A 16,545-nucleotide genomic window follows, 5' to 3' on the forward strand; every position below is an offset into this window, starting at 1 on the left:
ATTCATTAAGCATAATAAATATATACATGCCTAAAGTATTAGGTTACTTTGTATGTTAGAGGTCGTCCATATGACGTCACATCCTAAAGGGTGAAAGAGTTTGATATAATGTGATGATTTATAACGAAGGGAAGGAGGGGGGTATGAAAATTTGAATTCACAAACCCAATAAAATACATACCTATAAACAATCTGTCTTTCTTCTTTCAACCATGTCCGATCGTAATAGGATCATATGGGCCTCCACAGAGTAAAGGTTTGTATTAACAGATTTTGTTTTTTACGAGAAATGAATGTCAACCACTTGCTCAACGTATTAGGTCCATACTCTGATAGACACAAATTGAAAAACAATATGTGTACTTGCCAGACCCAGGCTTTGAACCTGGAACCCACGGCGTTATAGTCCAACGCTTAAACCGTGGATAAACAATCTTTACTGAAAGTAAAATAATTATTCCGTTGTAATATAATACTGAAATCGACAATATTTTTAACGCTTTACGGGAAGTTAAAAAATGTTTCATAACTTTCAGAGAGGGTAAAAGAGTTTGTGATGAAGTCTGATGATGAGGGGTGGGGGAGGGTAAAATACCGAAAACCGTGTGACGTCATTTACGGACGATCCCATGGACAAAACCATCATTATTACCACTGGCCATATAGCTCAAAGTGGCCGCCGGAATCATTTTTCTGGCTATGTCAACGTTAGGCGCCTCGGTGACGAACTGTCGTCCATTCTTACTATGTGTTCCGTCCAACGGAAATATTTATAATCTTCACGTTCATTATAGACACTGTAGTTCGCGATTAAATAATCAATACCGCTATACACCCGATCCTCTTTTTGCACGGTTTTGAAATAACACGGTTTAAAAAAAAGTAGCGATTATTTTTTATTTACACTGATTTTTTTGCTTTAACATGGTTTAAAAAAAATTAAAGAGAATACATAATATGTATGTACATATTTATTTAAAAAATACGTTACAATGGACCGCACGCTACTGGTGCATACATATGTTGTCACCGGATGCCGCCCAGATATACATACGTACATACATGGCGCCACTAGTCAGTCACTTTGGGTTTGATACGAGAGAAGCGCCGCGTGCTTCGGCGTCAGCGTCATTAAATATTTCCAGCGATGAGAGTAATTTTTCGCCAGCGAAAAACAGCAGTAAACGGGCACGTTTATTGTCATGTAGCGACACTGCATGAATATTTCTCTTTGCTAATTTAAATTTAAATAAAAAACTATGTATAAATATTAGTATGTATAAATACCTAATAAATAAATTCGATATATTTTTGAGTTCAAGAATTTCGTATTTTGAGTTGATTTTAAGTATTGGAACCTATCTACCATTTTTGTATGGGCACCTTATCTTTTTTTACACGGTTTTGTTTTGCACGGCAGTCTTTGGAACGTATCCCCCGTGCAAAAAGAGGATCGGTGTACTTCATTATCACAAATCGATTGAATTTTGATGAAAATGAAGATTTGAATGACATCGACGGCCTCATGAGAGTTTTAGTCGTACCTTTATAATATTTAAGAGTAATCGTTATGATTTCATTTGCTTTTTTTTTTTTTTAAATAATATGTAATATTAATATAATATGGAAATCAAACCAGAATTCGTATTAAGATTAAAGTGTTCTTACGCATTGGCATTGGCGTGTCCCAGTCCCTGAGGGGGTGCGAGGGGCTTGTCGGGTTTGGCTGCCTTTGAGGCCGCTCCCCCCGTCAGAGGGGGCACCGTCGAGTTGTCCGCGGGCACCGACGCATCTCCCTGCACCGCTTTCGCCCCTCCTGCCTCTTCCTCGTCGCCGTCTTTAGATTCGGAACCAGCTGAAATACAGAAAGTGAGTGTTGATTGGTGAAATTTAATATTAATAATAAGTGAAAACTTCAAGCAGATGTAATGGGACGTAATCTAGGCTACTAATATAGTAGGTTAACTATAGTTTATTTAATCTTAGAATTGATTTCCAAATACCGATAAGTCCACAACTCGATAATTGTGGTAAATGATGGTTGTGTGTTTCAAGCATAAATGATTGATTTAAACGTTAATTTCTTTTTTCCTTCATAATATACTTTGACATTAGGCTAGTGCAGTGCTCGAAATGGACAGGAGCGCACCGGAGCGCCGTTCCTGTTCGTGAAATCGGTCAAATTATCGCTCCGTCTCGGAAAAAAATATTTGACCATCTGAACTAGATAAGCCATATAATAGAAAATCTAACACACTTATTTTTATGAAATACACATAAAATTTAATAACTATGTAAATATCTTCAGAAAACTGTCGAGCGTCCGGTTCGTAAACTTTTCCATTTCGAGCGCTGGACTAGTGTTTACCATTTTTTATACCTGACGCCACACTGGGAATGGGGAATTCGTTTCATGGCATACCGAATAAAAACCCACCAAATGGAATGAAATGGTATTATTGCGAACAAAATCCCAAACACACGCTTTATGTTTTTTTTTTACCAAATATCAAATTGTGAATGGAAATAAACGCTATGATTCCAGCCGGTTCTATAAACTTGGTCTTGTTACTTGTTCATCTGGGGATGTGTACGGAAAGGGAAGAGCCGTTCGAGTTGGTTCAACTCAATGAGTCACTGGTTCAACTAGACGTTGGACTTATCGGAACGTCCGACCTGGTCACCACTAAAATAACTGATGCTTTACACAAAACGTAGGGTCCCGTGATACGCCCGATTAAGACCGGGTGTGGTGCAGGGTGTTTGTGGTTTGGTGGGACCATTAACTTGATTGACCAAATACCACAAGCGTTCCAGATTGTCTTCTCTTATTCAAACTAGGAGAGTCAGGCAAAGGAAAAACCAGGAGAGTCTATCTCGAATCTAGAGTAGGTATGTTGATGATTCACTCGTTTATGCGTTTGGCCATCCACGACACTATTAGCATCTACCTCCGGCACGGCGTTTCAAATGCATCTAGCCTCTGTCTTCTTCTTGCCGTAATCACCAAAATCGAAGCATACATACAAATTGGAAAGACATGTGATCTTACTAGAAATAAGCATTTTAGACGCTTTCGATGTTTTACTCTTCCAAATTGGTTCCAGGTTTGACATTACATATGTATTTAGTATTCTTCACATCCAAACGTAGGGTCCCGAGACACCCTCCCAAGACCGGATATAGTTTGGTGGGTCACTCCAATGCCTTGAGGTAAGGAGGAATAGGTACTGCAATGTGGTCACCAACTTTCGATATAAGATGGAACCAAAATAAGAATATATATATTGCTCTATGGTTAAAATAATAAAATGTAGTCAGTATATTAAACTGATAAAAAATAATAAAAAATTTGGACTATTGCCCAATTTATTGAGAGAAAATATATTCAACAAAATATAATAAATAATAATAATATAATACAAAAGAGAATAATTCTGTTGAAATTTATATAAGTAAGTAATATCATTAATGTGTCCGAACGACATGAAAGTTATTATCCGCTCAGACTTATCCGTTGGTTATCTTAAAAACTTTCTGTGAACCAATTTTCCAAGATGTATCTTTTAACACGCAAAATAAAGGGTCGCTCATATAAAATTCAATAGAATAATATGTTTATATTGTTATGAAACAATAAACCGAGATACAGATCGGAATGATTCGTTTTCCTGCCTGAAAAAAACCATTAGATGTCAAAAAGCTGACACCTTGTAAAAAAAACTTATGCTGCCATCAATAGTAACTACAACTACACACTGCGGAATGCATACTGTTTCAATGGGACGTCCGTAAATGTGTTATAGCGTGCAAATCCAGAAAGTCCACAGCTAGCCGTCGTGATTGACGAGCTAGTGTAAAGCGCCGTTTAGTTTACCGCGTCCCGTCTCTTCCACGACAGACCCGTGAACTTTCCAGCGAACATTTCCTATGCTCCAGACTCAAAACAGCGATGTGTTGCTTGACTGCAAGACGAATGGTTATTGTGTGACTGGTAATGCAATTTCAGTTTTTTGCGAAATTAATGATGATAAATAAAATCATTGAAAGACAACGCATTAAATGGTAAATCTTACTACTAACGTTGCATGATTCGTTCGCAGATATTTGTTGCACCTATTCTTTAGTACTTACATAATTATCATCGCCTCTTGAGAATGGCTTCTGCAATGTACCTACCAAATAATAGTGTTAACCCAATAATGCTGAAGAAAATCCCTCTTTTATAAAAAATAACGCCTTTATATGACATGAACGCAAAGCTGATAATAAAGCTTACTATTTTTAATAATCAAATAAGTGGCTGCAAACCATTTTATAATTTTATTCTGGTTAATTATTATATTATATATAATAATTTCATCTAAACTATTCACCGCTACTCTTGAGGACTTATTCAGGAAACTTGATTGAGAGGAAAAAGGTGTTCCAATTAATGGGGAGCACCTCAGTCACCTGCGCTTTGCAGGATGATATTGTTATATTCTCACAAGACCCGAAGGACCTCCAAGGTAGAATGCAAGAACTCGCAGATGTCAGTCAAACGGCATAAACGATAAATATCTCAAAGACAAAAGTGATGAGTGCACAGATTAATGGCACCCAACTCGAGCAAGTCAGCAGCTACGTCTATCTCGGACAGCAGGTGCCCATAGACGGAAGCATGCACGATAAAATTGGAGATTGGGATGGAGTGCTTTCGGACGTCTGAATAGTATCTTTAAGAATGACCTACCATTATGTTAAGCGTAAGGTGTTCAACCAATGTATGCTGCCCGTCCTCACATACGGCTGCGAGACGTGGACCCTCAACACGAGAGATGTCCAAAGGCTAAGAGTCGCACGGCGAGGCATGGATTGACGAACTGATAAGATAAAGTTCGGCGGAAATACGTGGCAGCGAACGACACAGGACCGAGAGAGTCGGAAGAAGCTTGGGGAGACCTTCATCCAGCAGTGGATTGACCCCGACTGATGATGATGATATAATAATTATGTATTATGTACAAAACTTCATGCTTTTGCTGAGATTTTTTCGGCAAAGTTGGAAGAGATAAAACTCTTCGCTTTATAGAGACAAACAATCGCGTGAAATCGGAAACAACAGTATTACATATTATATAAATAAGCAATGCATTTATATTTTGTATACAAACTACATACATATGTATTTATATTATTCAGTTAATGACTTTTTGTAAATACAAAATCAAAATGGCGGCCTACCGTTGACTTTTTGCTTTACTTTTTCACGTCACGTGTTAACAGTCTGTTTCTGCCTTACGGCCATGCATTAGTTGAGGCACGGTCTAAAAAGATCGTTGCTAGGCGATGCGCGGACTGCGGGTCGCGGGTGCAAATGACACCTGTCAAACGAAATATTATTTTTCATATAAATCCAACATACGTTCATTTTATGTTCTGTTTATTGTTCTATTAGTAACAATAATAATATATTCATTGACATGTTTTCTTTTTAAAGTAAATGGGTAACGTTTTTAGTCATCTTTACACGATTTTAGAATTAATTGACCCGTCGCCATCACGCAGCAAAGTGACGTGCTTCTGACTCGAGATTCTCTCAGTGAATGGCAGCGAGTCCAAAATTTCGTCGCGCCTACAGTTGGAAATTATTTGGCGTTTCACTGATGCGTCACCTTAAAAATCTCATTGATTATTGCAAGTCCGACGAACTGGTCCGGGTAGCAGACGAAAAGAAAATGTCACCCTGATGGTGGCCGACCTCCAATAGGAGATGGCACGAGAAGAAGATGATAAAATGTATGCCAATAAACTGGCGACAATTATCGGGATTTATAATTAATTGAATCATTTGAAAAGCAATATAACGAAATACGTAAAACGTAATCGAACACTTCTCGATTTTATTAATTCCATAAATTGAGGGGTATATAAAGTGTTAATAATAGAAATGTTGCTTTTCTCGGCATTAATAAAATAAACTGCCTAGCCGCTTTCGCTTTGACAAAAGCCCTTAGTTAATAAACGGCAGGGCTGCGGAAAATATTTACAGAGCTCATATCAAGCGGCTTGCGGCTTCAGCTTGTTTCAATAAAACAGACACCCGAAGTATTTGGAAAACAAAATATATACATCCTATTCAAATACAATTAATGAATGTTCAATATATTTAGCATTTAATCATTAAACCGAAACGTTAAAAATACGTAATACCTACTTCGTGTTTTAGTCGCTAGAGAAAGATGATATAATGTTATTACCCACTTGAAGGTCGTGTTGTATTTTTTTGAAGTTATACTTCTTTAGGCGCGTTTGGAAAGTCAGATCAGAGTGTATTTTTGGCGTGTGACATGTAACATATAATTTATTTTTTCACTCAAAAATAAACGCACTCGATTGGATTCGAACCACCGATAAGTTCGGTTATCAACCGAACGCACTACCATTACGCTACAGTATGATACTCACATCGTGACGATTATATAGTATAATATTATAGTTTAGAATTGTTCCGTTGCCTAGGAAACGAATTTATTATTGTTGGCCATTTGCAATTCCTTACGTAAACAAACTGTTAAACGTCATAGAGGCAGTTGTTACTTTAAAAATAAAAACAACGATAAATAATTATATAATAAGTTAAGGTGTATAGAAATAAACCAACGGCGTTCCAATAAGCGGTCCTTTTTCTTGGGTATGTAATTTAACAAGATAATTAAGAGCTAGTCGAAGAATCTAGGTTATCACAAGTTTTGTTTTTATTTTGTTACGCCAAAGAAGTATAACTTCTAACGCGCGTACATAAGTAGGTACACACACCGATTTTTTTATTATATTCTTTTGAAACATAATTACTATATTTTGTATGTTTTCTTCTTTTGTCTTTCCGGATTTTTCGAATTAATTACACCGATCTTAAATTGATGTTGAACCTACGTTGGCCTAGTTGGTAGATTGCCTATGTTGGTGTAAATACGAAACCTTGAGTCACATTTATTATACATTTTTTTCAACGTGTATTTGATCCGGTGCAAACACTCAATTGGTTGGACGAATGGCTAAGAATTATTTCTCGTAAAAAAGTTGTTTAATATAAACGGCACTCAGTGGAGGCCAATATGATCCGTTTAGGAGCGAACATGCGAATATACTTTTACAAATCAATGTGCTAGTATCACTGCACACGGGAATAGTTATTACAAATGTAGGTATACAGATAATGTCCATCAAATTTGCTTTTTAACGAATGCGAATAGAATTCAAATATGTGACGTAATTTAGATAGACAAATATGTGTCAAAAATACCGAATATCATCTTGAAGTCTATATTATCTCTCAGAATACCTACCGCTAGGTGCACATCTACGTATGAATGGATACTTATAACCAGTGACGTCCCGTGGGGGTAGGCAGATTGAGTGTCGCTTGGGGGCGGCAGTTACTTGAAGGGCGACAAATTGAGGAGCATCATTTGGAATATATAGAAATAGCTAGCTAAACTTAGTAATAACGAAAATCGAAATCTTTCCATTAAAAAAATCAGCTCACTGGTTTTATCGGGTTCACGATATCTAGTTTATTTCCGTTGCCTTTCGATGTCCTTGGTGACCAGAAACGACACGTGCAGATTTGCGAACAATTAGTCTGATATTTTCTTAGTAATGTATCCATACAACACATTTCTTAGATATTGGAGTCATGAAAGGATGATAAAAATACTGTATAAAAAAATGAGGCGGCATTTTGGCGCTGGTTGGGGGCAACATTTTATCTAGGAACGTCACTGACTATAACGAAACCAATAAGGGAGATAGCACACATGGCTTAAAAAATCTTATCTATAATTATTTTATTCTGTGTCTACTGTCATGTCAAAAGATGTGTCCATATTCTCCTGGTTCACGCTTCGGCCATTATTATGGTCATAACGGGATGAGGCAAATGAAGAAGCCGTCATTGGCCGTTTTTGCCGAAGTTTATCATAATATGTTTGTATTGAGGTATTATAATTGTTACAATAAGTTAGGCATCTAAACAGTCAAAACTGTCTATCTCACTCTAAAAGTTAATACAGCCAAGAGAGGTGCTGTTAAAACATAGCACTTATTGCAACAATCACAACTAACTTATTGTAAAAATTATAATATAAAAATATGAAAAACTAACTTCGATAGCCTATAGCTATATAGAATAGTTGCGCTCGTTCCATAATATGAAATTATTTATAGTCTCCAAAACTGTACTACTAAAAAATTCCTACACACGTCATAAATGGTAGATTCTCATCTGAAATCTTGGTAAAGCTGTGGTGAAGTCTCGTTTCTTCCGCTGCCTCTCATTTTCTTTCCACTGAAAACTACTTCTTGAATTCTTTATTTATTTATTTCACTAAATAAATTCTCGAAGTCCAATGTGTAACGCGCTGATATATCATATTGGGGATTCTTGGTTCGAAACCCGGCGAGGTCACAATACATCAATTCTGATGTTTCAAATCTGAATATTTCAGTGATGTGTTTTACTAATGTAAATAGTGCTGACGTAGCCTGCTATAGTGCTAAAAGTTCTCATATACTTATTAGTGTTTTATTGTAGATAATTTCCATTTTCTCCAATCTTTTTTTCAATGTATTATGTAGCATATATCTCTACAACTATGTAATAACTTTGATGCTATTATTACTCCCAATTGAGTCCAAGATCTACCTGGTCAGGTACCAACTGATAATTTTAAAGTTGCGTACTTAGGTACCTAATTTATTGATTTACTGGAATACCTTAATAGTTGAAATATATTATTGTCGAATAAAAAGACTGAAAATGTTGTATTTAAATCCAAAGGAATCACATATTCATAACAAGAAAAAAATAACTAGACATCCCTTTTTGGGGTGCCTTAAACGAAAATCGTTTTATGGTCGTAGATAGCAATAACGTTGTGAAATGTTGCCATAAAAGGAAGAGCAAACTACAATATACTCGTAATTCAAACGACCGATTCCAATGCTTCGCTGTCGTACAGCAAATAGCTGTAAACTTTTCGGGTAATGAAGCTTTATATGGTAACACCTCGCTGGAATAAAAAACAAAATGTGTGACAAGTTTTGAATATTTTTGTAGAATAAACAATCGATTATTTTGTCATTACTGATTTAAAAATAATTACTATACTTATCTATTGCCACAAAACACGCAAGGCCAAACCCTCACCGTATGTATGTATGTGTAAAAATACAAAATTTACCCACAAGGAACTAACGTAATATAATATGTGTTGGCATTGGTGGGTACCATTTATCAGTAGTAGACAATATCATATCAGTATTATTAAATCCAGAAGAATGCATGCAAAGTGTGAATGTTTTCCGTTCCTCATCGCTTACCTCCTTGCAAAAGTCACTCTTCGAAACTAATAAAACCAATATAGGTATACATATTATATAACTTTAAATCAGTAGAATAAATACTAAAATATAATGTTAATATTACACCAACAAAAAATATTTAAAATGGTCGATTTCTATAATAGGTAGGTACTCTAAACACCCGCTTAAAATATTTTCAGTAAGTATACAATATACATATTTTTCTCCAACTGTTTTTCTTTATATAGCATTTATAATAATATCACCAAACACTTTTCAAAGAGACTTTATATTGTACAACGTGTATCATAAAAAAAGCTTCTACGGTTTTTTGTATCTCGTTTTTGAAAGAATAAAAAATGGTCTTATAACATACTTATAACTAGATATTTTTTACTATTTTTTTCTTTCATTTCTTCTGTTTCAACAACTGCCTGAATATTGTTTTATAGGATTTCAACCATGTGCGCTCTAAGGACTATAAAAAGATAAGACCTTCGAGATAGAGTTTTAAAAAAAAATTAGTTTCAAAAAATCCTTCATTTACTTGAGCAAACATTATTAATTTTCTAGCTGTTCACACCATGATATGAGGAATAAGCTTTATAGTTATACTAATAATATACATGTGTATATAGATAGTGTGAAGTACACAGAAGTACACCCAGATATCTATCTACATAATATAGCCCTTTTATAGATAAGTATTATAAAACAACAACTTTACTATCAACAATATTAATAATTATTATATTACTTAGCAATTCGGTTGCATACAGCTATTTCCCTGCAAATTGGCATAATTCTGCACCTTGTGTGATTATGTAAAAACATTCCGTAGAGATAAGATTATTGATATGTACGCAAATTCAAGTCATATCTCTCGTATGCGTTAAAATGTTATATATTCGAGATAGATTGCTGACTTCAACACTGTGATAATTATTCTAGCCGCATCATCCCGAGTTCTCTCTCTCTCTCTCCAGAGGATCGCACAAAGCATCTGTGCAGGCCCGGACTTACACTTGAAGGGCCCTGGGCTAATATATACTGAGCGGCCAGAAATGCAGCTAATTAAAATGGCATTTTAAATATTTTTCAACATTTTAAATGGTCATCATGCTTTTTTGTTTACCGTATCAGTGACGTCCCGTGGGGGTAGGCAGATTGAGCGTCGCTTGGGGGCGGCAGTTACTCGAAGGGCGGCAAATCGAAGAAAATCATTTGGAATATATAGAAATAGCTACCTAAACTTAGTAAAAATGAAAATATCTTTCCATTAAAAAAATTAGCTCACTGGTTCTGTCGGGTTCGCGATATCTAGTTTACTTCCGGCGGCATTTTATCTAGGGACGTCACTGTACCGTATTAACTGTTATCTTTCAATCACGAAAGTTTATGATTTTTGCATATCATAACGCCTAAACGCGGTCATTTCTTATATACAAATTCTTCCATTTTTAAATTGATTTCAAAGTATATAATAGTATATTTCAATGACAGTAACTATCTACCTTTGTTGGACTTTTGGATACTGCAAATTCAGAGGGAAGTTGCTTCGTCTGCTTCAAGTTTCTTTTTCATAAATATTTCCAATTTTATTTTTATTGTAATACTATTTTGAGGATTCTTGGCTATCTATAGCCTATTTTGATAAATCCGGCCCTGGACATGTCTTAACGCTGTCCCTCCATCTTCCCCTTGGGCCAAATAACTTCTGGGGTTCCTTCATATATCATGAAATGGAAAGCTCTTTGTCCATTGCATCTAATAACGTGACCCATCTGTGTTTTCGCGTCCTAAAGATATTAACTATATTTGGCTTAAATTGGTCGAAGAGATAAAGAGCGTTAGAAGAAATGTATTACCTTTGAATTTCTTTAACCGGTAATTTAGTTATTTTATTTTAGAATACTTTTATCAGGTACGCACGAAGGCGGGGATTCTAGTGGTGTGATACAGCCTTGCGGCAAGATTCAAGGGGCGGTAAAAGTCCGAAAAAAATATCTTTACTTAAATGATTTTATTAAAAAAAACTAATTTTGTTATTTAGTTAAGAGAAATCTAAAAATTACGAATAGCGCAACGTGGCATGGAAAAGTGCACGATGGGAATAACGCGGAAAGATCACAAAAGAGACCGATGTGTAAGGAATAGAGAAAACACGATGTGATTGAGGTCGCTAAGCAAATGACATGGCAATGGGTTGGACATGTTGCTTGGCGAGTGGGCAACCGCTGGACAAACCTAAAACTCACTGGATTGACGAACTCATAAAGTTCGATGGATATACGTAGCAGCAAATAACTAAGGACCGAGAAGAGTGGAGAGAGCTAGGGGAGGTCTTCACCCAGCAGTGGATCGACCCTGACTGATGATGATGATTTAGTTACCTAAACTGAATCTTACGATGAAATATATGAAATAAGTACCAATGTATTTTGCTTCCGGTCGAAAGGCGGCACTTACAACATTATGAAAAATCGAAATCAAAAACATGCCAGACGGGGTAAGAAAACAAGCTTTTTGGCAGGAGAAAACGCTAGATTTTGTGGAGTGAAATAAATTTACTTATTCTACCAAGAACGAAGTCAATACCTTTCCTTTCGCATCTATCGAAAATAAGTGAAAAAATGTCTATAAGCGTAAAAACCACACATTTTAACAGAAATATATTTCAAAATTGCCAACAAATGTCTATATTATGTCAACGGCGCTTAAGTTTCGTTTTGTGTCATTCCGATAATCATCAAACTGACGTCACATACCTAACCACACATTAAATTATTATATGATTCTATTTCACTATGAATGCTCCTATTGTTTCAATGTGTTAAATTATGTTGTTTTATTTCTCACGCTACTAAAATAGGTACCGACCTACCTACCTGCATTAAGTAGGTATCTGATAGTCAAAAATTTGATGCGCATGAAAATAAATAAACTAAATATCTAGCGTATTTTCAGCACATTTAAAGCTGTTGGAGATTTTTGATAGTGAATTAGGGTATTTATGTATGGAATATACAATACAGGGTAGGGAAGGTTTGGTGTAAATACATACTTTAAAAAATAACCACCTACTATCAGATAACAAAATATAGAAATGAATGAATGTTATAATATAATTATTCAGCGGAGATAGAAGTTCGTTTGAAAATTATTGTTTTTGACTATTTCTGTCGACGGTAATATTTGCCGATTTGTATTCACGCTGTTTCACAGCTCCCTCAATGTTATTTCTTGTAATGTCTCTGCAGCCTTTGAATAAATTGCAGGAAGTTTTGTCGGATATCTAGTTCACATTATTAAAATAAAATGAGTTAGCGACGAATAAGGAAACACTTTTAAAGCGGGATAGTTAAAGTGCATCTCGTTAGAACTTTATACTAAGCCTCCTTTAATGATCGTCAGCCGTGAAATACGAGCGACTTGCCCTCGTTTAAGCCTATTTTTTTCATTTTGTTTCATGTTTCAGGCGATGCTCGGTCTATTAAGAAAAATAAATATAAGTAAACAGACTTTCCTGTTAAAATTATTATAAAGTATGACAGTAATTATAATTGATGGTATGACCATGCAAGCATTCGCCTTAATAAATTGTAAATACTTACTATAACCTGGTAGTTTCCATCGAAAATATTACTATTCACTGTTACTTTTCTAGTGGCTATTGGTTTATTTTCTTTGTTGTTCATTCACGAGGTTGCATCCAATGATATATTACTTAGACGAGTAGTTTCCATACAAATGCCATTTTAAAACTGTGCCACAATAGAAGATACTTATTACGAATATCATCTTATAATATTTCCTTGTAGGTATAATCCGTTAAGACCGTTATAATGGATTCTCGAATGTCACCCGTATTACAAGGGCTGTAAAACTTAATTTCTGTGCATAGAATAGTGACTAAGAGTTTTTGAAAAACACTGTTTATGGCATTCGCTTGGCCGAGTCGCTGAAAATCGGGGATCATTTTAAGAAGCATTTGGTACAATGGTTGCATCTTACTCCGTCATAATATTATGTCAAACTTAAAGCCGCGCCAAACGACAACCACCTGTGATAACGACTCTAATGGTTCAAATATATTATGATCACGTCACGTACTGTCACATGCTGGTACAGCGATAAAATTAGTCTATGGTTTCGTCATTTCGCATAATATTTTGAATGATCACTATCTCTATAAATTCAATGATGGAGAGTGCCAACTCTAATGTATTAGTATTTTGAATTAACATGCTAATTTCAATTAAATTTAACAGTTTCTACGTGTAAGTACCTGCGTTAAAATTGCTTGCGATATTGCATCCATAGATAAAATTTTGAACAAAACCAAACCTGTAGATAATAGATAATTATCTATAATAGAAAATTCATAGAGAAAATCACTAAAAACACGCGATTTTGACATATTGAGTAGAAAATGACGTGTAGGCATATAGAAAAGGATAAAAAAACATTCATTGAGTCATGCGGGTGGTACGCGTGAGGTGACCTTATTGTTGTTCTGGTGATTTTGGCAGATTTTTCTAACTGACACTGTTTGTTTAAAGGTTCACAATGTGCTACGGATGAGAGCATCAGTCTGTACCTATATAAATACTAAGAAAAACGACATTACACACTTTTTCCCGTAGCGGCAGCTTACTGTGACACCACGTGACAGCACATAACGCGATCATAATATTGACTATTCCATCTAACATTGCTAATTCTACGTTTTTTTTTTTTATCGTATCCGGAAATTTGTACGTAAATAGTTCACCGCAGGACACTTATTCGTGCGCCGCAGTACGTGCAACATGAGTTCGTGTAACATTTAATCAAATGACGAGTTCTTCGTTGAACATTTCACCGCGGAGTATATTTGTACGTATGCTACAACATGTGGCGAATTTTATGAGATGTCTTTACTAGGTTAGGTTAGGTAAGGGTTTATCTAATTGGAACAGTACTATTTGCAAACTATCGCCGCATTTTGTAAGATACGTACAAATGTATTCCACGGTGAAATGTTCAACGAAGATCTCGTCATTTGATAAAATGTTATACGAACTCATGTTTCATGAACTGCGGCGCACGAATAAGTGTCCCACGATGAACTGCATACGTACAACTTACATGTAATCTTTTTTTATATATCCAGCATTTTGAATAGGCATAACTTTAAAATATACATCTGGCATATGACGTTATAATATCTAATGTTCAGTGCGCCGCAAACTATTTACAAGTTATCATAAAAAAGCAAAAATATCACAACAGATTTTCTTGAAACTCAAAATGCTGATACCTTTTTTTAAAACCATGTCCGATCCTATGGTCATAATTTGGCTTTCCACAAAGTGGAAGTTATATTACAGATTTTTTGTTTTACGAGAAATAGATGCTAGTGACTTGCTCAACCTAATAGTTCCATACTCTGAGTCCAAACACACATTGAAAAACAACATGTGAAATTGCCAGATCCTGAGACCCGCGACAGTATAGGTCTGTTACGTAACCGCTCTGCCATCGTGGGCGTTGGTAGATCCCTTATATCCAGAGCTCGAAATGACCGGAGCGCCGGTTCCGGGTCGTAAAATCGGCAACTTTGTCGTTCCGTCTCGCCTTGCGCACTGGACTACGGGGGTCGCGTTGTATCTGCGCGTATGGTAATATCAAGTCTAGTAGTTTTTCAATGATTCCTTTAATTTTAATATTATCGCACACTGCTCAGAAGTCAACTAGACACTGTATAAGAAAGTATTTTTACTGTAGAGTATGCGAACGGTTTAATACAGTCGACAGTGTTGGCTACCCTGAACCTCTCGTGACTAAACGTAATAATATGAGACAGAAACGAAACGAGGAATTCGTGTCAGCTAACAAAATGCTACTTTGACGTAGGTATATATTAAGACATTTAAATCACGCGTGCTTTCTCAATAAACGAAGACTCAGGGGCGGTTTCCTTCGACACAGATAACGCAATCGATTCGTCAGAAGATCCAAAGGGTGATTTGAAACGGTTCAAACTAGTCATATAATTATTGATCTTTTCAGAATTTTTGTATAAAATATTACCCAACGCATAAAAAATCTCTGCAACAACAAGATAATAATATAACCACTTAGGAAGATAATAATATGTAGGTATACTAAAAAAAATAACCACTAATTTCATCATTTTTATCTTTATTTAATAATAATAATTTTTAGTTAGTTACTTATAGGATGTGATTCTAGGAAAGAGATAGATAGATTATCGTGTGGGGCCTCAAAACAAGTGCCTCTGGGGCACCTACATGGGTGGCCAACCTTTTCAGCAGCCGGGCCAGATTCTAAAAATGAGACTTCCTACCGGGCCGCACAACCATTTTTTTTTATTATACAAAACAAAAAAGAAATATATATTATATATTAATAAAATGAAACAAAAATGAGAATCCAACATATTTATTAGATTAGACTTTTTTTAAATAATAAAAAATAAACAAAGTAATATAAAAATAATAAATTTTAGTGAGAAGTTTGATTTTGTGTGGCAGAACTAAGTGCATCAATATCGATATCGAGGGAGGTTGTTCCTACACGCAAACAGTTTTCCAAATGTATATGAGTGATTCGTGTTCTCACTCGGGATTTGATATGCTTCATCCGACTAAAAAGCTGTTCACACGTGTAGGTGTTTCCAAATAGCGAAATCATCATTAAAGCATGTTTGTAAAATTAAGGATAATTCTCCTTGTCCAAATAATATGTTTTGTAAAACTCTTCCAAACCAACCTGATGGAATTTCTCCTTCAACTGTTCATCGCAACATATTTCACAATGTTCCATTTGTAAATTTCGCGGTAATAAATTCACGTCTACGGAAAATGGCGTGGCAAATGCAGCAAAAAGCACATGGTGCTTTTTAAAATTTTGAGCCAATATCGAATCTCAATTTGCAAAATTAGCACATCTAGCGGCAGCATTTGATTTTATTTTTATTTTCTCACTGTTCCACGGGCCATAAGTTGACACCCAGTGGGCCGCTGGTTGGCCACCCATGATTTAAGGGAAGACTTTCTATTGAAAACAAATTCGCCTTATCTTTTGACCAATCAGAGTTGCAAACGCTACAACGCTTGACCTCTACGGTCTGTACGATAATACCAGTTTACGATCAACTTTTCATAGCACTGTACTTAGTGTAAAGGACGA

The 16,545-nt window shown here is 35.6% G+C and overlaps 1 protein-coding gene across 1 annotated transcript in view; it reads right to left on the reverse strand.

Annotated features, from left to right (window-relative positions):
• Positions 1 to 1,664: 1,664 nt before the first annotated feature.
• The window catches only part of tow (target of wingless repressor), a 128,449-nt gene continuing 113,568 nt past the window's right edge, over positions 1,665 to 16,545 (reverse strand). The window contains exon 3 of the mRNA XM_085946364.1: positions 1,665 to 1,855. Within this exon, the coding sequence (XP_085802490.1) occupies positions 1,665 to 1,855 (191 nt within the window). The remainder of the gene's footprint in view (positions 1,856 to 16,545) is intronic.

Source organism: Rhyacophila brunnea, unplaced genomic scaffold (genome assembly GCF_057557595.1).
Source record: "Rhyacophila brunnea isolate RB1 unplaced genomic scaffold, BYU_Rbru_1.0 scaffold_2, whole genome shotgun sequence".
NCBI classification, from domain to species: domain Eukaryota; kingdom Metazoa; phylum Arthropoda; class Insecta; order Trichoptera; family Rhyacophilidae; genus Rhyacophila; species Rhyacophila brunnea.